This window comes from Dendrobates tinctorius, unplaced genomic scaffold (assembly GCF_039654945.1).
Source record: "Dendrobates tinctorius isolate UK_male_01 unplaced genomic scaffold, ASM3965494v1 ptg000105l, whole genome shotgun sequence".
NCBI lineage: Eukaryota > Metazoa > Chordata > Amphibia > Anura > Dendrobatidae > Dendrobates > Dendrobates tinctorius.
This window is the reverse complement of record NW_027361773.1, coordinates 287,591-311,537: the sequence shown is the minus strand read 5'-3', so window position 1 is coordinate 311,537 and position 23,947 is coordinate 287,591. Positions and strand designations below refer to the sequence as shown.

Below are 23,947 nucleotides of genomic sequence, written 5' to 3'. Positions count from 1 at the left end.
AGGTCGTCTAAGTACGGCAAAACCACTATGCCCCGAGAATGGAGAATGGCCATGACGACCGCCATTACCTTCGTGAATACCCTGGGAGCCGTGGCTAACCCGAACGGCAGAGCCACAAATTGAAAATGCTGGCCATTGATTGCAAACCGAAGGAACTTCTGATGCGGGGGAAAAATAGGGATGTGCAGGTAGGCATCCTGGACATCGATTGAGGCCAAATATTCTCCCTGCTCTATGGCCGATATCACTGTCCGGAGGGATTCCATCCGAAAGTGCCTGACTCTGATGAACCTGTTTAGGAGCTTTAGGTCCAGAACCAGTCTTACTGTTCCGTCCTTCTTGGGGACCGCAAACAGGTCCAAGGATTTTGCTGAGGGCCTCTGGGACCTGGCCCCCCTTGACCTGGGTGGTCGGCCCCGCATCCTCCCCAGCGGGTTGGCTTTATACGTGACCTGGCGCTCTCTGTCTTGGTTGTAGCGAGCTGGGGCGGTAGAACTGGCCACTGTTGCCCATCCGGGGGTGCGAAATGCTCGAAAGCGCGCCTGCGGTTGACGAAAAGGCAGTCTACTCTTCTGCTGTGGGAGAAAGCTGCTCTTTCCCCCTGTGGCATCTGAAATGAGTTTGTCTAATTTCTCTCCAAATAGTCGGTTACCCTGATATGGCAGGGACGTTAGCGATTTCTTAGAAATTGAATCAGCCCGCCATAGCCTTAGCCACAAGGCTCTCCTAATGGCGATAGCGTTTGCCGCCGCTAGTGCCGCGCAATTAGCCGCATCCAAGGATGCATTAATTAGATAGTCACCCGCCATCGCGATCTGATTTGCCATCTCAGATACCTCTATCGGCAAGTCTCTATCTTGCAGGACTCTATTCAACGACTCTGACCATGACATCATGGCCTTGGCCACCCATGTTGCCGCGAATGAAGGCAAAAGCGCTGATCGCGATGCCTCATACACTGAGCGGGCTAAATCTTCTATGAGCTGGTCCGTGGGGTCCTTAATAGAAGAACCACTAGGCACTGACAACAACGATCTTGAGGCCAGGCGTGACACTGGGGGATCCACAATCGGAGATTCCGCCCATCTCTTACAGAGCTCTGGTGCAAACGGGTATCTCGTCTCTAGCGTTTTTTGTCCCGAAAAATGCTTGTCTGGACGTTCCCTGTGCCGTTGCACCATGTCCTCGAATTCTGGATGAGTGCTAAACACCCTATGTGGTCGCCTGGCCTTTTTAAAAGATATTTTATGCCCTGCGGTTAGAGAGACATCCTCCTCAATACCTAGAGTCTGATTGACAGCCTCAATGAGACTGTCTACCGTCTCCCGACACCCCGGGGTATCCAGGTCCAAGGATTCCTGCATGTCCTCATCCGAACTCTGCTCGCTCCCAGACAATGGTGACGGTGAGCGAGACGCCGCACTCACGGATGCCGAAGCTCCGGAGGGGCCCGCAGACGCCATATGGGATCTCTCCCTGTACGTCTGCTTAGAGAGAGAGCGGCCCCTGCAGGCCGGCGGCTCTTGTGAGGTGGATGAACCCTCCCAAACAGGCGAGCTGTCGTCTCTACCCCTATCCGGGGCCTGAAGGGTCTCAATCGCCTTCGTAAGCGAAACCATAGACCGAGAAAGTGATAACGCCCATTCCGGGGGTCCGAACCCCTGTGCTCCGTTGGAGGGGAGGGGTCCTGGGCACGTTCGGAACTACAGGCTTCGCATAACTTAATAGTCTGCGCTCGCGGGAACAGAACCCCACAGGAAACGCATGCGGCATAAAAGGATGTGTGCTTTTTCCCTTTCCCAGACATACTGCAGAAAAAAGGCCAATTTTCTCTCTCTTTTCCCTCTTTTTTTTTTTTTTTTTAAGGCATAAGGGGGAATGAGGAGAAGGAGGATAACTTGCCCTAGTGTGGCTCCGGGACGGGGTCGCACTTACCCGGCTCCTGCTGTCTCCCTGCGCTCCTGATCCTGCTGTTCCTTCCTCTCTGGGTAGGCTGCGATGCTCTCCTGATCGCGGCCTACCCTGTTCTGAAGCCGGGGCCTCGATTTAATCCAGCCGCGGGCTAAATTTGACACTGCCCGCCCGAGCATGGGCGCACTATCCTGGAGCTCCCCCGGTACCGCCCTGAGGCGCCCTCCTTCCCCAGCTGGGGAATCTCCTTGGCAAAACCATTATGCTCCACGCACCCTGGCTACAGGTATGGGAGGGAGGAAGGAGGGAGGGAGGGAGGAAGGAGAGGAAGCGGGGAGGAGAGAGGAAGGAGGGAGATGGCTGCTGATCACAGCCCTATGGTAACTCTGCGGCTCCAGCACCGGAGTTGCTGGGGCATACGGATTGTGCTGACCTGCTTCTCTTCCCTAAGCCGGCGCTAGCCTGGAGCCACTCGCTGCCCAGGGGCCCTCCCAGCCCAACCATACCTCCTTGCCATGAGGTAATCCATCTTCGGACGGTGCAGGCACCCTAGCTCCGTCCGCCTTGTCTGGGCGAGGAGCGGGACCGTCCGCCGCCATGCAGCACCGCCGTCATGCGTTGGTGGAGCAGTGGGGGCGCACAGACTAGTCTTGTGACTCTCTGCAAGCCCATGGTTTCACTACCTAGGGGTGGACAGGGCTAAGTCTGGCATAATGTCCCACGTCGCGGGAGAGGAAACGTGGAGGGACACTCGCACGTGGTCGCCCGTTGCTGGTTTGGGGAAATCGGATCCTTTCAATAGGATGCGTTGCCCCTGTCATATCTTCTTAAAAAATAAAAATAGATGTCTGGGGAAAAGTCTCAGAGATGTCCCTCGGTGCGGGAAAGGATACGCGGAGGCGATACTCGCGCGTGCTCGCCCGTTGATGTTTTGGGGAGATCGGAACCTTTCAATAGGGTCCGTCGCCCCTGTCTCCTCTTCATAGCAAGAAAATATAAAAAAAATATATAGTCTGGAGAGACCCAGACTGCGTGTGCCTCCATCAGACACCAAGCAAAAACTGGTTTCCGCCCGCTATCGGGGCAAGGGTGTATGCGGCTGAGGAGGAGCTAACTTGTTTTGTGTATACTTAGTGTCAGCCTCCAGACGGCAGTAGCACACACCCACAGTCTCTGTGTCCCCCAATGAGACGAAGGAGAAATTACAAAATTTGCTTCTCTACATGTCTGAAAGCCATTCTATTCCAGTGTCAGTTGAATTCCAACCAGAGTACACCTCATTCTACTTAATGTGCTTCTGATTAGGTGATCACCTGAACCAAATCTTGTTTAACCCCTTTCTGCCATCGGATGGAGTAGTATGTCTGATGGCAGCACCCCCGCTTTGATGTGGACTCTGGCGTTGAGCCGGCATCAAAGTCGGGACATGTCAGATGTTCAAAACAGCTGACATGTGCCCGCAATAGGCGCAGGTGAAATCGCGATCCACCCGCGCCCATTAAAGGGAATCTGTCACCCCTTTTTTTCGACTATTAGCTGCCGGCACCGACATCAGGGGCTTATCTACAGCATTCTGTAATGCTGTAGATAAGCCCCCGATGTAACCTGAAAGATAAGAAAAACAAGTTAGATTACACTCACCCGGAGGGGTGGTCCACCTGCGCAGGAGCCACGACAGGAAGGAAAGAAGAGGACAGCATCGTATGAAGATGGGAGACGCCGGACGCCGGGGTGAGTATAGTCTAACTCTTTTTTCTTATCTTTCAGGTTACATCGGGGGCTTATCTACAGCATTACATAATGGCTCCCGGACAGAAATGTGCTCACTGATGACCCCCGTCACGTGATCGGGGGTCATTGATGGGTCGGCATAACAACCAGAGGTCTCCTGGAGACCTCTGTGGTCGGCGCTCAGAGCAATGCAGTAATCCTACTACATACAGGCGATCTGAGCATCGCCTGTGTGTAGCAGAGGCGATCAAGCTATGGCAGCCTCTAGCCTCCTATGGAGGCTATTGAAGCATGCCAAAAGTAAAAAAAAAAAGTTTTAAAAATATAAAAAAATATAAAAGTTTAAATCACCCCCCCGTCGCCCCATTCAAAATAAAACAATAAAAAAAAATATCACACATACACATTAGGTATCGCCGCATTCAGAATCGTCCGATCAATAAAAAAAAAAGCTTAACCTGATCGCTAAACGACGTAGAGAGAAAAACAAATGAAACGACAGAATTACTTTTTTTGGTCGCTGCGATATTGCATTAAAATGAAATAATGGGCAATCTGCACAAAGGTGGTATTATTAAAAAATGTCAGCTCGGGACGCAAAAAACAAGCCGTCACCTAACCCAAGATCACGAAAAATGGAGACGCTACGGGGGTCTTGGAAAATGGCGCAATTTTTTTTAGCAAACTTTGGAATTTTTTTTAACCACTTAGATAAAAAAGAACCTAGACATGTTTGGTGTCTATGAACTCGTAACGATCTGGAAAATCATAATGGCAGGTAAATTTTAGCATTTAGTAAAACTAGCAAAAAAGCCAAAACAAAAAACAAGTGTGGGATTGCACTTTATATTTTTGCAATTTCACAGCACTTGGAGTTCTTTTCCTGTTTTCGAGTACACGACATGCTACAACTAATGATGTCGTTCAAAAGTACAACTCGTCCCACAAAAAATAAGCCCTCACATGGCCATGTTGACGGAAAAATAAAAAAAGTTATGGATCTGGGAAGAAGGGGAGCGAAAAACAAAAATGCAAAACCGAAAAAAGCTAAGATCATCTTAGGCTCAAACAAGAATTATATAAGGTTGTTACTACTGAAACACTGGGCTTTCCTACATCAAAGGACAATTACATTATATTATGGGTTTTATATCGAGCGCATTTAAGATCATAATTGAGTAAATCAAATTAGAAAATGTACTGACGTCTTCTTCTGGCTCGTTCATTTCACTCTCATTTCCAGATTGCTCCTCAGTCTCTGCCCCAGTTTCCTCCTCCTCTTCATCATCCTCATACTCTAGAGCTTCTCCTTCAGCAATAGTGTGCTTTGAATCTTTGTCATTCACCAGGCCTTTGGATGAAAAAATAAATAAATAAATAATGAAGCGGTTGTTAATAAAGGTAACAATAAAAGAGAAAATACAGAATTTATTAAAGAGAGATCAGAGCTGGATGCAGATTTCTAATATGCAGCATTATTACTAATAGAATCTGCCGCTCATTCTAGCGCCAATGTCACAACCACCCGTCACCAATCCACAGAAGCCACTTATTCGCTGCAGAGTCAAGTGACTGGTGATTCGGGTGTCACTGCTTGCACCTTGGCAGCAATGCAGCGGAGGGAGTACTCCGGTGGGAAGTATAGATTTGTCTTTCTTATCAAAAGGCATCCTCTGTTAATTTAAAATGTACATTAATACATGGAAAACCACCTTTAGGGCATTTTCACACGTCCAGATAATTCCGGTACCGGAGCCATCCGTGTCCGTGTGCATACGTATGCCATCCGTATGTCCGTGTGCTGTCCGTGTTTTTGAAAAATTATTTTCAATGTTAACCCTTTGACGCACACGGATCGCACATGAACAGCACACGGACAGCATCCGTGTGCGGTACGTGTTTACACGGACCCATTGACTTGTATTGGTCCGTGTGATCCGTGCTGTTGCACAAAAACGGACATGTCAGCGTGTTTTGCACACGGACACACAGTCCGTGAAAACACGCTGACATCTGCACAGACACATTCATTCGAATGTGTCTATGTGTGGCAGTGTCTCCGGTACGTGAGAAAACTGTCACTACACGTACCGGACACACTGACGTGTGAAACTGCCCTAAGGCTGTGTGCCCACGTAAGCATTTTTTTAAGCGTTTTTACCGGCAAAAATGCTTAAAAATCGTTTAAAAGAAGCATCCCATTCATTTTAATGCATTTAGCACTTTTTGTGCATATTGATGCATTTTCTTCCACGAAAAAAACGCTTTGCGGTAAAAAAAACGCAGCATGCTCATTAATTTTGCGGAAAAGTCTGTGTTTTTAGCTATTTTCTGTGTGTCTGGGGACGCGCAGAAAAAACGCGCAGAAAAAAAACGCACGTTTTCTGGGAAGGAGTCCGGTTTTCATGCAGAAATTTTCTGCATACGTGGGCACATAGCCTAAAGGTAATCTGTCAAAAGGTTAAAACCCCCTAAGCAGTCTATATGGGCATGTAAGTCACAGGAAGCGGAATAAAATGGTACCTTGATATCTACTATCAAATTTTTTCTAAGAAAAACATTGTTTTTTTCTGGAATCTATTTATATACTGTATATACTCGAGTATAAGCCAAGGCCCCTAATTTTGCCACGGAAAACTAGGTAAGCTTATTGACTCAAGTATAAGCCGGGCATGAATTGTTCCCTCATCCCTGTGCTGGTATGTGTGGCTCTCCCCCCTCCCAGTATGTATGGCTCGGCTCCCTGTCCTCCTCCGTCATACTCACCCCTCCTGTGCAATCGCTGAACGTCCCCTGTATCCTCCGTTGTCCTGGTACAGAAGATTCTTTCTGAATTGAGCGGTCACGTGGTACCGCTCATTAAGGCTGGTTTCACACTTGCGTTTTTTTGCGCTGTATTTTAGCGCTAAAACACGCATGCGTTTTTTTTCCCCCTATATTTTGCATGGGATGCGCTTATGTGCGCATACACATGCGTTTGTATGCGTTTTTTTGTGGTGTGCGCTCCGGCGCACAAAATGCATCCTGTTGCATTTTTTGGGCGTCCGACTTGCCTCAAAAAAACGCATGCGCGCGCAATGCGTTTTTTTTTTACAGCAAATCACCCATTATAAGTCTATGGGTGCGCATTGGCATGCTCATGTATGCATTTTTTTGCGCATGCGTTTTTTTGTTGACCATTGGTTAGACAATGGATTTGGGTTAGTATGGTTTGGTTAAGGGTTAGGGTTAGTTAGGGTTTAGGGTCAGGGTATGGTTTGGTTAAGGGTTAGGGTCAGGGTATGGTTTGGTTAAGGGTTAGGGTCAGGGTATGGTTTGGTTAAGGGTTAGGGTATGGTTTGGTTAAGGGTTAGTAAAGTCATGGTTTGGCTTAGTGTTAAGGGGCAAACTAATGTAGGAAAAAACGCAAACGCGGTAAAAACGCACTAAAAACGCATAAAAACGCTGCGTTTTTTCATGCATGCTCATAAAAATGCTTGAAAAAAATGCAGCATTTGTATTAGTTTGTATGCATTTTTTCCATGCGTTTTTTTTTGCGGGAAAAACGCGCTGCAAAACAAAGCAAGTGTGAAAGTAGCCTAAGGTCATGAATATGGACGCCACGCCTATGGGAGTGGAGTCACGTCCATATTCATGACCTTAATGAGCTCAATGCAGGAAGAAGCTGTCATCCCTGGGACAACGCAGGATGCAGGGATGTTCAGCGATTGCACAGGAGGGCAAGTATGATGTCCCAGCCACCTGCTCCTGCCGCCGCTACTCCTCCCCCGCTCGTTTCTGCACAATGTCTTGTGTATAAGCCGAGGGTTCATTTTCAGCACAAAAAAAATGTGCTGAAAATCTTTGCTAATACACGAGTATATACGGCAATTGCCTTGTAATGTTTTAATTTCCTGTTCTGTCCAGATGTCACTGTATCCCAGAATACCAAGCGGAGGAAGTTCACCGACCGCCATATTGGGACACCCAAGTGATGGGTGTCTCAATATGGAAACTGCTGCTGGTACCAACCTATTGTGCGGTACCACCAGCGGAACACCGCCGCACCACACACACTCTATACGCCGTACGCACCACTCACACACCCTATTGCGCAGTACCACCAGCAGAACACAGTCGCACTGCGCCCGCGCAAATTCCACGCAGGCGCTGTGAATCATTCGGCTGATCCCGGCGGCAGATCCGCGACGTGTCTACAGGCAGAGGAAGCCGGTCACATTAAAAGGGTTTTCCCACGAACTAAAGTTCGTTTTAAAATTTGTCTGTGTCTGACAGTGTACAGACCATACCACATCTCCTGGGTAGGGGAGGAAGCAAAAGACAATACTGACATTACAGCAGGTGATCACAGAGGATTCATTTTGTGAGGTAAAATATTTCACTGACTGTTTTTAAACAATATTTTACCTCACAAAATGTATCCTCTACAATCTCCTGATGTAAAGTCAGTATTGTCTTTTGCTTCCTCCCCTGCCCAGGAGTTGTGGTATGTTCTGTACATGGTCATACACAGGGGTGAGAGATACAGAGCACAGGGGGAGACAGCTCAAACGGGACAGCACATGAGGGGAGAACACAGCACAGGAAGGAGAGAGACAGCAGACAAGGGGGATAGCACATGGGGTAGACAAGTCAAAGAACAGAGCACAGACGGAAAAGTCAGCACATGGAGAAAGAGAGAGTGCATAGGTGGGTGAGCACATGGGGGGAGATATTCTCAACGCTGCAAAGCCTGCTCCCATCGTGACATTACCGCCCTCGCATCGGGCCTCCATCTAGTATGTAAATAAAGTATTAAGATCTATGGGCCGAACACTGATTTGCATGACAATATTTTCCCCCAGAGCTCATTTTAAATGAAAGGCTATGTTACCAGTGTGAGACATGTAATGACTGACAGTCTGTTCTCCTGATCTCACTGCAGAGCTGTGTGTGATTATATCCAACACAGTACAGCATTAAACACATATGCAGGTTCCTCTCAATGCTTCAGCTTCCATCTCACAGGCAGCCAGTATTGCAATACAGCAGAGCTCTGAGAGCTGCATCTACAAATGTGTTTGTAATGAGACAAATTTCAGTTCTCCTGTGTTATTACATGTCTCACACTGGTAACTCCCTTTCATGCAATATAAGCTCTGGAGGCAGAGTCTAAGGGAGATCTGTGTCTGGTCCATACATTTTAACAGCACATTTACATATAAAAAATGTGGATTTCTGTGAAATAAGAAATTGGATCACAGATATCAAGATATTTTATCCCGATTTTTATTATCTGCGTGCCTATGTAGACGACTTCAAAGAGTGGATCCTACTAACAGATTCCATTTACATGGGTTGTCCACATCTGGAGGACATTTATTTTTTCCATCCGATCTCATTAACCCCTTTCTGCATCGGACTTAATATTCCGTCCATGTGCACTGGGCCTATTTGACCATGGACAGAATATTAAGTCATTTTTTTAATGCGACACTGTGACCAAAGTCACGGTGATCGCATTAAAATTCCGGCGCCATTTTACCTCTGGGTAGATGGTGCCATCATCCTGGGGGGTGTCACCGCCCTTCCACAACCACGATCGCTGTGATTGACTGTTCAATTCTGAACAGCCAATCGCAGCATTTCTCAGTGTTTTTTTTTATTTTTTTTTATACTTTATTGAATTTATGTCGAATACAACATAAAGACCATTGTATACAGTGCAATAGCTACGAGCGAATCTCATACATACAAAACGTACATAAGGTTAGGTCAAATAAATTGAAATTACCCAAACAACAATAACTTATCCCCATATGTCCATAAATCTACCAGCCACACATTGACCAACCAATATCCTGTCTGTAAACTTTCTGATGTGATTACTCAATGACATATTTAAGTCTACTCAAATTACCGCTTAAGTCTTCTAATAGATACCAATCTGAGTTAATGAAAGACACCATTATCCCCTGTATTACTCCAGTAGACAACATCGATTCCATGAACATTTTCTGAAAAACTTTTCTGTCATTTTATCTTTCTGTCTCTTTTTTGTCCCAAATACAAGACCGAAAGCAGCCCTGCCTTTACCTCTTTTACCCCTGGAAGCGTTTTGGCAAGCCAATGTTGCAAAATTAGACGCTTTGTTACCAGAGTCACGGTGTGAAACAGATCGTGCAGTTTTCCACCACTCGTTTTGCCTGTCGTATAGTGGAACAACCAGCTCAATGGATCAATATCCACCCGAATCCCACACATCTGTAAATACATGCCTTGGATCTTAACCCAGAGTTCTTGTGTTTTAAGGCACGACCATATTCCATGTTCCTTGTATGTTTTAGGTCAGGATCCTGACCTTGTCTGGTCAGGATCGCTGGTGCATCGCTAAATGATCGCTAGTGAGCTTTCATACCTGAAGATCTCACAGCAATGCAGCAGCGACGCAGCGCATGATACTCACCTTTCACACACAGCGATCCTGACGTCCTCCCGACCGCCTCCACGCGTCGCTCGTCGGCGCCAGCAGGAAGCGGACGACGAGAAATGGAGTCGGACAGTCTCGCGTGATCAGCGATGGACAGCGGGGGAACCGGTCGGAGGTAAGTATCACACATAGCAATATCGCTATGTGTAAAACCCCCTTTACATTTAGGACAACTCGTTTGCCTATCAGGTTTTTGTGGAGTAGGCTGTATATTAAATCCACATATTGTTTTGTGCATTATCCTAAACTGGCTGTCCCTCCACTGCTCATTGATAATATGTTTCCTTACCAGTTCCCAACCTTGTAGTATTTTATGATCAAGTTCTCCATCTTGTATATGTTTTTCCCATTTGTGAAAAACTCGGTCTGTTCCCGATGGGCGTAGCGTGTCCCTCAGTTCCCTATATACTGAGGAGATTGATACTTCCCCAATGTCCCTGGTAACCATGTCGCCCCATACCTCGGAGTCGATTTCCCTCCTCACAGCCTGCAAATTATCTAATACATAGTGCTTTAATTGACTATAGAGGATCAGATGGAAACGTGGCAATTTATATTTGTCTATCACCTCTGGTCCCGTCAACCAACTACAGTCCTGAACATGTATTAAGTCATCTAATGTCTGTATACCTTTTTGGATCCATTCCGAATATAGTTTATTTTCTCTACCCAATTTAAAGGCTGGGAACGCCCAGGGATTAAGATGCTTTGATGCCCTCCATGACATTTTCAGTTTTTTCCGTACTGCCTTCCATGTGGCAATGGTGTCCTTACAGATTACTGAGTGCTTAATATCTGGAGGCATATGTGACAATGGTGTGTGAAGCAATGCAGTCAGGTCCCATGGACCACAAAATTCCAATTCTAACGCATAGTCGTTATAACGCCCCGTCTTTTTAATCCAATCAATTACATTTCTCATTAAGCATGAGAGATTGTAGTCTCTAATGTTTGGAAATCCTACCCCTCCTCCCTCTTTTGAGCACATTAGAACTCTCAAAGCAAATCTCGCCCTTCTCCCTCTCCATATGAACTTAGAAAAGGCCTTATTCAGTCTTAGAACATCCACGTGTCTGATCAGCATTGGAATAATCTGCAATGGGTACAAAAGTCTTGCAAAACTTGTCATTTTGATTAGATGGCATCTTCCTAATAGTGAGAGGGGTAAGCTACCCTATCTTTCCAATTCTTTTTCTATTTTGTCAATAATTGGTTTATAGTTTAGATCATATATCTGTTTCAGCGATCTCCCCAAATTTATTCCCAAGTATTTTATAGATGTTGTCGCTTTCGGGATACCCACTATATTATTTTCCTGGCTTCGTTTCTCACCATTTCTCATAAACAAAATCTCACATTTACTCTTATTTAACCGAAAGCCCGAAAATTCTCCAATTTCTGATAGTAATCTAGGGAGATCTTCTTCTGGATTTCTCATAAATAAAACTATGTCATCCGCAAATAATGCAGATTTAGCCATCTGTCCCCCCACCGCCACTCCCCTGTATATATCATGATCATTTAGATATCTTGACAGGGGTTCTATTGTCAGGTTAAACAGTAGAGGAGACAGAGGGCACCCCTGCCTCGTTCCTTTTTTCAGCTCATAGAGCGGTCAAAAAATCCCTAAATGGGCCCACCAAATGTATTCTAATACTTGACCCAGCCACGGCCACCTCACGTTGTCAAACGCTTTTTCTACGTCTAGTGTGACCATGGCTGGATCTTCCCCCCTTTCCAGGTGTTTATTTCTAGTCACGTCTAGTAACAGCATAGCTTTCCTAATATTAGTAACGGCTGACCTTCCCTTTACAAAGCCTATTTGATGTTTCGAGATTAACCTAGGTAGTATTCTAGCCAGTCTATCGGCCATTATTTTTGAAAGGAGTTTGAAATCTTGGTTTATTAATGATATTGGCCTATATCCCGAGGGATCTTCTAGGTCTTTCCCTTCCTTCGGGAGGAGTTTTATGTAAGCCGTATTCATAACTTCTGACAGGGCTTCCCCTTGCAGAATACTGTTAAATAGATCTTTAAGTATGGGAGTTATTTGTCCATTTAATGCTTTACAGAAAGAGCCATTAAACCCATCGGGTCCAGGAGCTTTATTGGACCCCAACCCCTTTATTGCCATACTTATTTCTTCCTCTGTGATATAACCATTTAAGTCCTGTAACTCCTCATCCGTAAGTTTCGGGATATTAATTTTGTCAAGCCATGCGTCCCCTGTTGTGTCTTGTCGTTCTTCCTCTCTGTATAGGTCAGCGTAGAATTTCCCTAACTCCCTATTTATATCTTTAGGGTCTGTCAGTCGTTGTCCTTCCTTATTCCTAAATGCCATTATAGATGTAGGAGTATGCCTTCCCTTGGCCAAATTGGCCATTACTTTCCCTGCTTTGTCGCCATACCTATTTAGTTCTATGTCTAAGTAACTCCTATATATTTGTTCCTTTTTTTCCTGCCCATTCCTCAAAATCTTTTTTAGCTCTCATCCAATTGTTTTCATCCTCGTCTAAATAGGGAGCTTTTATACTTTGCATATGTTGTCCTGACTTCGTCACTTGCCCTTAAAAATTGGTCTTTTAATTGCTTCTTTAATCTTTGTGTGTGGGCTATGATGTTTCCCCTTAATACCGCCTTCGCTGTTTCCCAATAAAGTCTAGGGTTGGATTTGTGTTCTTCATTATGGGATGTAAATTCTGTCCACCATTCTCCCATCCGTTTAACGAAATCATAATCTTTCGTCATGGGTCCCGGGAAACGCCATATATAGTCTGTCCCTTTCTGGTGTATATCAGCCAGGTCCAGAGTTACAGGACTATGATCCGAGATCACCATGTCTTCGATATTGACAGCCAGCATTTTAAGCAGTAGCTTGTTTGAAAGAATAAACATGTCTAACCTTGACCATGTCTTATGCGCATGAGAGTAATGTGTAAATTCCCGGTCAATAGGGTGCGTTGATCTCCACGCTTCTTTTAGCTGCCAATTCATTGTCTTCTAAGTACCCTTTTCTCCACGTGTGCCCTTTCTCCTCACCCAGTTTTAATCCCGCTAACCAGGGCTGTGGAGTCGGAGCTCATTTAGTGGAGTCGGTATAAAATGGACCGACTCCGACTCCTAAAATATATAATAAATTGGGTACAGTAGTTCAATGCAGGATGTGCTGAATATTTTTTCATAGGAATTTGGGAAAGTTATGAAATGTCCTATAAATGGCTGTTATATTCCTGATCTAAGGCTACATTCACACACAGCATTTTTGCTGCGTTTTTTGTGGATACGTTTTTCAGCTGCAAAAACTGATCAGATTTTTAAAAAACCGCATCACCTGAAAGGTTTTTGAGCTCATAATGTTTTCAATATCAAAAGCAGATTAGAAATCTGCTCTATCCATTTATCCATATCTGTCTCCATATCTTCTCTGTACCAAAAAGAATGAAAGCCGGGTAGCACACAGACTGACACTTCCTGCCAGGCAAAGGAGGAGGAAAGAGCGTCTCAAACATCATTAACAAGATATTTTGTAAGTGACAAAGTTACTGTAACAATGACAGCAGATATGTCTAAAAGACAGCTCATACAGCTTGTTGTGAAGGACGGTGTACCATTAACATTATTTGCACGACCAGCTTTTACAGCTCTTAATGGAGACATGGCCCGCAAACTTGGTGTTTCTCTGGAAAGAGAAAGTATTAGAAAATTAGTGATTGAAGAAGCCCTTAAACAAAAGGAAGATCTTAAAAAGACTCTCAAAAGACGCTTCATGTTTCTTAAAATGGATGCCTGCACACGTCACAGAGTGAACTATTTTGCCATCAATATTCGATAGGTTTGTGACAACAAAAATGGTTACCAACACGCTGGCAGTAAAAGATACTAAAGCTCATCACAGCAGCCAGTTTCTCCAGGCCTTAGTGGAAAAATAATAAATTAGTTTAAGATTAACACACTGGCGCCAGTCCACTTGGACAGAGAAGGAAGGTCCACTATTCCCAGATGCAGCTGGTGAATAACAGGCTCTGTGCTGGTGCCTGTTTAAAAGAGCTAAAGCGGATAAGAAAAGAAATACACCGCGCTATACTGGGAAATGAAAAAATAATATAACTGAGTACTCACTTGCTGGTGTCTGAAAAAATCACGTGGTGGTGGATGTATAGCAGTATTCTGAGACTATTCACCTTGTCATAGATGTATATTGCCTTGCATTTGGATGCCAAAACTGCTGAGTAGATAATATACCATATAAAATACATGCTGTAAATGTAGCCATTGCTAGGTATTAAGGTTGGAATGTTGCAGCCTGTTTCTGATGTAAAAAAAAATATAATAGTTGATAAACAAAATGAAACCCCAAAACAAAATAAAAAAAGGGGATAAATAGATGTTTGAGATGATAACTGAATGCTGACCTTACTGCCAATTTCAACAGGCGAGGTCAGAATGATTAATCCTGTGCAAAACAAATGATGGCACAGTTCCTGCAAAGTGAATGAGCGTTAGTGACAGCTTGTGCTCACTAGTGGAACGGGGTGCTTGATTCTGGTGCACTTACTTGCAGGGCCAGTGCTCAGTGAGGCAGGCTTGGGTGCTCAGCGTGGGGGCTGGGGCTGCTGCTGCTGCTAATCCGTATGGATTAATAACACTTATTTACAGAAATGTATAAAAAAAAGATGTCCTTTGGCGTACTTGTACATTTCAATGTTGACTATGGTGCGGCCAGGGGGGAGATGGTAGGCAATATGCTGTGGTACGATAATGGCTGATTTTAAGATACTTAGTTGGAATATCAGGGGGTTAAAGTCGCCGGTAAAACGACAGGCCATATTCTCCTTCATAGCGGACCAGAAACCGGCGGTTGTTTGTTTGCAGGAGACGCATCTCACACAGGAGACGCTGGGAATCCTGGATAAGAGATGGGTACAGGCGGGCTTTCACTCTACTCATTCCCAATACTCTAGGGGGGTTAGTATATTGATTCACTCCAGGACTCAATTTAAGTGCCACCGGGTGGTGGCGGACACAGAGGGGCAATTCGTCCTTTTATCTTGTACAATCTTTTCCATCCCACTGGTGTTGACGTCTATATATGTACCTCCGCCTTATAGTAGTAGAGTTTTTTATAAAGTTCTGGCCATTCTGAGAGATTTTCCGGGGGTTCCGCATTTGGTGGTGGGAGATTTTAATAATATTCTGGATTCACATTGGGACAGGGGTAGCCATGAGCCTCTCAGGCTGGGGGGTAATCTTACGCCATTTGGGGTTCTTGTGCGGGAGATAGCTTTGACCGACTTGTGGAGATGCCGTAACCCTGGTGTCCGTCAATTCTCGTGCTTCTCCTCTACTCACTCCTCCTGGTCTCGCATTGATCTGGCCCTGGGTGATGATCTTATGCTGGGAAAAACTTTAGAGGTTAAATATTTGGCGCGAACGGTATCTGATCATTCGCCTGTTTCAGTCATGCTTGGGGGGGGCGGGAACGGGAGGAATGATAGACCTCTCTGGCGCCTTAACCCGTTTTGGCTGCAGCTAATCGATAAGAATGACGGCTTTATCCCTGAGTTGCAGGAATATCTTAATCTTAATAGAGGCTCGGCTTCTAGTGGGATCGTCTGGGAGGCCTTAAAGGCGTACTTAAGGGGAATGTACATACGAGAGATCTCTAAAATAAAGACCGCCTCCTGGGCAAAATCACAACTTATATTTAGGGAACTGGAGGATGCGGAAAGGGCCCTTGCGGCAAAGAGCACACCTGCCACTCGGAAGCAATTGGGGGAAGCGCAGTCAAAGGTGACCAAACAGACATTAGAGGCAGCGGCGCAAAAGCGGCTGTTTGTGCGGAAAGTGTGGGGCATTTGCTTTCTGTCGTGACATCGGCACAGAGAGGGTCTGCGGCTATAGCGGCTCTTCAGGATGTGAATGGGCGACTGCTCACTGACGCACCCGGGATCTTAAAAATTCTAGAGATTTTTTATGCTGACTTGTACTCCTCACATGCTAGGGCCCCGACAGAGGATGTTGTTTCCTTTTTGGAGGCTGCCAATCTCCCAAGGTTGACTCCTGAGGACAGACGCTCTCTAGATAGACCTCTAGGTCTGGACGAGTTGGAGGAGGCTCTGGGAACCATGTCCAATGGTAAGGCACCTGGGGTAGATGGGTTACCAGCTGAGGTATACAAACGGTATAGAACGGTATTGCTCCCTGCTCTATTGACGGTGTTTAATGATAGTCTGGAGCGGGGTGTTCTCCCACCGTCTATGCGAGAAGCTGTCATTGCCGTGCTGTTGAAAAAGGATAAGGACCCAACTCTGCCCGCGTCCTATAGGCCCATCTCCCTGTTGACGCTAGACATTAAACTTTTAGCGAAGGTCCTGGCCATTCGACTCTCAAAAGGTAATAGCTGTGTTAATACACCCCGATCAGACGGGGTTTATGCCCAATAAATCAACGGCCATGAATATTAGGAGATTATATCTGAATATGCAGGTGAGGGCGGAGGAGGGTGGTTTTGTCCCTAGACGCCGCTAAGGCATTTGATAGTCCCACTCCACACTATCTATGGGCGACGCTTCACTGTATGGGTTTTGGCCCGGGTTTTATTGGCTGGGTCAGGCTCTTGTACTCGGAGCCGAGTGCTCGGCTGAGGGCTAATGGTCAGCTGTCTAATCCTTTCTCGCTTCATAGAGGAACAAGGCAGGGATGTCCTCTATCCCCACTGTTGTTTGCTCTCGCGGTGGAGCCATTGGCTTCCAGGATAAGATTGGATACTGGCATAGAGGGATTCCGGTATGGGGAGCATGAGGAGAAGGTAGCACTATATGCGGATGACCTGTTATTTTTAGCGGACGCGGACAGATCATTACAAAACACGATGTCACTTCTTGGGGCATTTGGGAAGGTCTCGGGTCTGGTTATTAACTGGGAGAAGTCTGCGCTCCTCCCATTGGATTCAAGCTCCTGCAGTGTGGTGGGTGTGCCGGTTGCAACGTCCCTTCAATATTTGGGCATAAAAATATCTAATAAGCTGACGGACTATGAGAGTTTAAATCTTGTTCCGTTGTTGGACAGGATCAAACAGAAGGTTAAGGCCTGGGCAAAGTTACACCTCTCTGTAGTGGGAAGAGTGAATTTGTTGAAGATGGTAGTTATGCCACAACTCTTATATGTCCTTCATAATTCCCCTATCTGGCTTCCCCAGAATAGGTTTCATAAAATCAATATGATTTTTAGAGAGCTCGTTTGGCTGAAACAAGGCGCGAGAATTAAACTTGAGCACTTGCAAAAACCTAAGGATGAGGGGGGACTTGCGTTGCCCAACCCATGGCTCTACTTTTCGTCTTCCCAGTGCCAACATGTAGCAGGAGGGATGGAGGGCGAGTTGGCGGATTTGGTGGGAGGTCAGAAGATCCTTCAGTTTCTGGTGGGAAGGGGATCACTGGTCTCGAGTCTGGAGTCAGGTAGATTTCGATCCCTTGCATTCAGGTTTCCTACGGTGCTTCGAATGGTTAGAGTATGGGATAAGCTGAGGCAGCTGAGAGGAATACGCGGTCTTACAAAGTACTCCCCCATATGGGACAATCAGCATCTGCCATGTATGAAGACGCTCAGAGGCTTTGCTCACTGGAGGCGGATTGGCATATGGTGGGTGTCACAGCTGGTGGAGGGAGGGGTTTTTAAAACTTTCGAGCAATTGGGACAGGAATTTCCCCTCCAGCACTCTATGTTTTATCAATACTTGCAGCTGCGTCACGCGTATATGGTGCAGAGCAAAAAAGTTGACCTAACCATACACCACGACGTCCTTATCCATAGGCTTGGTATGCAGGGGTCCACCAGAGGATTGATTTCAATGGTGTATGGTGGTTTACTTGGACAGGTCCTGTCAAGGCATCCTATTGGCGCGCTAACAAAGTGGGAACAACAGCTGGGCACAATTTCGGCAGAGCAGTGGGATTCGATTCTACAGATGACTCCTAGACTATCTCTTAGTGAGCCTAGCCGCCTGTCTCAGCTATATATCCTCTATAGGACATACAGGTCTCCCGAATGGCTGTTTAATAGAGGGGTACGGTCGGATTCAATGTGCCCCAAGTGCACGATGGATAATGCGGACATTTTACATATGATGTGGACATGCTCTTGCTTGCAGATATTTTGGATCGTGGTCCTTGGCCTTATAAATTTAATCACGGGACAGGACATTCCCAGGGACCCCTTGATCTGTGTTCTGGGTTATGTTGATGAGGTGGGAGGGGATCAATACCTTAAAATTGCTGTGGCCAGAATGCTATTTGTGGCCCGAAAGCTGATAGCTTACCACTGGATCTCTGCCAAAATCCCCTCAAGAAAAGAATATATTAATAGGTTGAACCAAATATTATATAGGGAAAAGTCTGTGTATCTTAGGAGGGGTGTGCCACATACTTTTGGGAAAATATGGGAGGGGTGGTTGAAGATTCCCAGCCTGGCTGCCTCGAATCTTCTGGATTAGTGGGTGGGCTCTGGAGGTGATCTCCTGTCGGTTGTCGTTGGCCATTTTTCATATGATACGGCTGTGCGATAGAATGGGGTTTATTCGTTATGTGCCAGTCTATGCCATCGGACAAAGGGAGGGGGGAGTTATGGGGGAAGGGATTATTTGACAACTTGTTGTAAGTTGTATATGCTTGTCATTTACAAAACTTTTAATAAAAACTATCTGATTAAAAAAAAGGAAAAGAAGGTCTGACTGAGGTAGCAGTTAGGATGAGTGGCCTACAGGAGGACTGCCAGGCGCAAGAGGACTTGGGTCCTGACAGTGCTACTGCTGCCATATCTTCATCCTCATCAGATGAGTTTGACTTTGACAAGTATTTGGATGACATGGAGCAGGCAAAGCGTTGCTGCAAGGAAAAAGATTTCATTCAGTCTCCTATAGCAAGCAGATTGACCATATTTCAGCAAAATGTTTCACTTGCTCTCAAAGAAATAGAAAAATTCAACCATTCATCAAAACTGACTGTGCATGAGGCAATTCCTTTATACCCGGAAATTGTTAGAGATGTTGCCCATGTGGTTACGGCTTTGCCTCCAACCCAAGTTAGTGTAGAGAGGTTGTTCTCTAGCCTTAAAATTATTAGGTCAGATTTGAGGTCATCTATGAGGGAGAATCTGATGGAGGCAATTCTATTTCTTAGAACAAATTCATAGACTGCACAAATGTTATTTAGTATGTTTTTGTTGAAAACTGTTTTTTGCCACTTACATAGTTCATTAAATAGTGTTGTGTGTGTGTGTATATATATATATATATATATATATATATATATATATATTATACACAGTCATGGCCAAAAGTATTGACACCCCTGCAATTCTGTCAGATAATACTCAGTTTCTTCCTGAAAATGATTGCAAACACAAATTCTTTGGTATTATTATCTTCATTTAATTTGTCTTAAATGAAAAAACACAAAAATAATTGTCCTAAAGCCAAATTGGATATAATTCCACACCAAACTTAAAAAAGAGGGTGGACAAAAGTATTGGCACTGTTCGAAAAATCATGTGATGCTTCTCTAATTTGTGTAATTAACAGCACCTGTAACTTACCTGTGGCACCTAACAGGTGTTGGCAATAACTAAATCACACTTGCAGCCAGTTAACATGGATTAAAGTTGACTCAACCTCTGTCCTGTGTCCTTGTGTGTACCACATTGAGCATGGAGAAAAGAAAGAAGACCAAAGAACTGTCTGAGGACTTGAGAAACCAAATTGTGAGGAAGCATGAGCAATCTCAAGGCTACAAGTCCATCTCCAAAGACCTGAATGTTCCTGTGTCTACCGTGCGCAGTGTCATCAAGAAGTTTAAAGCCCATGGCACTGTGGCTAACCTCCCTAGATGTGGCCGGAAAAGAAAAATTGACAAGAGATTTCAACGCAAGATGGTGCGGATGTTGGATAAAGAACCTCCACTAACATCCAAACAAGTTCAACTGCCCTGCAGTCCGAGGGTACAACGGTGTCAACCCGTACTATCCGTCGGCATCTGAATGAAAAGGGACTGTATGGTAGGAGACCCAGGAAGACTCCACTTCTTACCCCGAGACATAAAAAAGCCAGGCTGGAGTTTGCCAAAACTTACCTGAAAAAGCCTAAAACATTTTGGAAGAATGTTCTCTGGTCAGATGAGACAAAAGTAGAGCTTTTAGGGCAAAAGCATCAACATAGAGTTTACAGGAGAAAAAAGAGGCATTCAAAGAAAAGTACACGGTCCTTACAGTCAAACATGGCGGAGGTTCCCTGATGTTTTGGGGTTGCTTTGCTGCCTCTGGCACTGGACTGCTTGACCGTGTGCATGGCATTATGAAGTCACAAGACTACCAACAAATTTTGCAGCATAATTTAGAGCCCAGTGTGAGAAAGCTGGGTCTACCTCAGAGGTCATGGGTCTTCCAGCAGGACAATAACCCAAAACACACTTCAAAAAGACCTGAATCCCATAGAACACCTGTGGAGAGATCTAAAAATGGCAGTTTGGAGAAGGCACCCTTCAAATATCAGGGACCTGGAGTAGTTTGCCAAAGAAGAATGGTCTAAAATTCCAGCAGAGCATTGTAAGAAACTCATTGATGGTTACCGGAAGCGGATGGTCGCAGTTATTTTGGCTAAAGGTTGTGCAATCAAGTATTAGGCTGAGGGTGCCAATACTTTTGTCCGGCCCATTTTTGGAGTTTTGTGTGAAATGATCAATGTTTTGCTTTTTGCTTCATTCTATTTTGTGTTTTTTCATTTAAGACAAATTAAATGAAGATAATAATACCAAAGAATTTGTGTTTGCAATCATTTTCAGGAAGAAACTGAATATTATCTGTCAGAATTGCAGGGGTGTCAATACTTTTGGCCATGACTGTATATATATATATATATATATAAAAATAACATCGATATTACATAGTGTATTACATATTTACAATTTATTACAGTTTTTTGTGTTCTAAAGTTGTATTCCAATAAATATTATGTTCTATCTAAATATCTTGATTATTGTATCATAAAAATGATTTAATGTCTGATGTTCACATTTTACTACAATACATTTTTCACTTAAATATAAGCAATATATGTGGGAGTCGGTGTCGTGGAGTCGGAGTCGGTGTAAGGGAAAATGAGGAGTCGGAGTTGCAGGTTTGGCTTACCGACTCCACAGCCCTGCCGCTAACCTCCCTTTTCTATCCTCGTCCTCTCGAAGTACCTCGTTATAATCTCCCCCTATAATTATGTTGTCATTCTTATCCGTAAGTATTGTGTTCTGTAAAGACGTGAAGAATTTCTTTTGGTTTATGTTTGGGGCGTATATGTTATATAAACTAACAATGTCGTTATGAATGTATAATTTCAAATGTATTATCCTGCCCTCTTTGTCTGTCTCCACACACATGTCACTTTATGTGCCAACGCTTTATGTATGAGTATTAAGACCCCTGCTTTCCTGTCTGATGCGCTAGAGCCATAAAACTTCTCCCACCCATAGTTTCTTCATCCTAAAAAAATCTCCCTTGGCTAGATGCGTCTCTTGAAGCAGGCTACATCTACCCTTAGTCGTTTCAAATGACGGAGTGTCATCAGCCTTTTGTTTGGTGAACGTAATCCCTTTACATTCCAAGTTATTAACCTAACCATTTTTTAGTATAAGATATTTCCTTCTGCGGGTATAGGTGAAATTCAACTGTACCTTAATCGGGTACTTTATGTCATTAAGTAACTTCTTAGCCAGTAGTAATCTCATAAGTAGAATCACTGACAATCTCCCCCCCCCCCCTTGTTTTCCCCATTCCTCAGTCCTCCCTCCCCCTGTAGAAACCACGTCTTTGACTTCTCTTTTTTCCACCACTTTCCAGACCGAACTATCTTTCGTCCGCCGTATTTCAAACATCTAACCTTAACCATTGATTTTATATGTAGTTAGGCCCTGAGCCCTGAACCTCTTGTAAACATCAAACTTCCAGCCTTTAAACCTTAAACGTCCCCCAAACTTCTATATACTTACAACAGTTCTAAAATTCCTGAACTTCTCCCCTCCCACCCCCCAACAGTACCAAAAAACCCCTTTCATTGCCCCATCTATGAAGCCAGAGAAGCATGAAGTTTGTCCCCCCCCCCCCAAGAGAGCCCCAACAGTATACTTCAACAAATACGGGGCAATTTCACCCCGAGAAAGTTCTCAACTCAGAACAAAGCAATACAACTAGTGTTGTCCTTGTCCATCTTCCTGATATACTGGTCACCACCAGCCGAGATTGTCATGAGTCGGCATAAAGTTCTCTCCTGTGGAGACATCGCAGTACCTTAGTCCCTTGGAACAAGAACACAAAACTCATCAGCCGCTGGTGCACTCCAAATCCTAGATTGATGAAATCCGCACCCTGGGTCTTTCTTTCGTCTCAGCTGTATCTGCATAGCCTAAAAAAAGGGAGGGGGGGGCGGAGAAAACAAGAAAAAGGGATTCCACGGGGTGTGGTAGGTTATGAGATCTATAGGTGAAAGAAGCGTCCCTTCACAAACCGACGAATGAACATATTGGTGATTGTTGCGTCTTTGTGCGTCTTTTAGATGCGGTCTTTTGTCGGTTTTCAGCTACTTTTTCTCAGAGTTGGAGATAACAAACAGTCCTTACTAAGCTCATATTTATCACGCATAGTCTTCATTACCATCTCTCAAGTGCCTCTTTTATTGCTTTAGCATTAACTGGACGTCCTTACCAATCACAAGATGTACTTTATCTCGATTTTTTTAGTCCTCGCTTCATTTTGCGTCTTGTCTTATTTGGCTTTTCTTGGTTGACCTTGTCACTGGGGGTCTCTGTTCTTTTGCCATTGAGACTTTCATTGTCCCCTTCTGTATGCACCTCCGATCTTAATCTGTAGGTGTGGGGTTGAGTCGTCCCTCTCTCCTCTTCTATGTTCCTTCCCGCTGCCCCTCTCGGGGGGCTGGCGTTTACTGGTGATTGGTGGCCGGATGAGGGCATTTGTTGGTTTATACATTCCATGGCCTCTTTAGGATCTATGAACGACTTCATCGTACCCTCTCTTGTTCTGAACCGCAAAGTTGCTGGGTAATTCAGTTGGAATCTTACATTGCGTCTGAACAGTAGAGTACATACTTCGCTGAAAGCCCTCCTTCTTCGTGTCACTTCAACCGAGAAATCTCCAAACAGAAGGACTTTGTGTCCCTGTATTATCAGTGGTCGTCGCCTCCCCTTGTAGGCTCTCAGTATTTTTTCTTTATCTTTAAAATTCAGATATTTTGCCACAGATTGACGCGGTCTTAGTGTTTCCCTGTTATTTCATCCACTCCTGCTTTTATCAGGCTCCAAGGACTCTCTAGGGGGGCCAATTCTATGGGCACGTTCCACTCTGCACTTGTATGCCAGACCCAACTCCTTTGGCAGTTCTCTCTCAAATATATCATTTAATTGTTGTGCTTTTATCGACTCTGGGAGACCTATCAGCTTCAAATTATTTCTGCGGGACCTATTCTCCAAATCCTCCAGTTTATCAATAGTATAAGAGGACTGTCTCTTTAAATCATTAACCTGTGCCTCTAACTGGCAGATTCTGTCCTCAGCCTCTGAGATCCTGTGCTCCGCCTCCTGTAGCTGCACTTCCTGATGAGTCATTTTGCACTGCACCTCTTTGGTGGTGGCTTGTATCATGTCAGCTACAGCCTGCTTGAAATCTTCAGCAAGGTACACCGCCATTTCTTTTGCTAACAGCTTGAAATTCATTTGTACCTGTGTGCTGTCTTCCAGGTGCAAAAATTAAAGATGTGTCTGACAGAATATCAGGACTCTTCAG

The 23,947-nt window shown here is 44.8% G+C and overlaps 1 protein-coding gene across 5 annotated transcripts in view; it reads right to left on the bottom strand.

Moving 5' to 3' along the window:
* The window catches only part of UPF2 (UPF2 regulator of nonsense mediated mRNA decay), a 123,549-nt gene that overhangs the window by 22,511 nt on the left and 77,091 nt on the right, over nucleotides 1–23,947 (bottom strand). For all 5 annotated transcript variants that reach the window (XM_073588982.1, XM_073588979.1, XM_073588984.1 and 2 more), the window contains exon 16: nucleotides 4,848–4,993. In XM_073588982.1, the coding sequence (XP_073445083.1) occupies nucleotides 4,848–4,993 (146 nt within the window). The remainder of the gene's footprint in view (nucleotides 1–4,847; nucleotides 4,994–23,947) is intronic.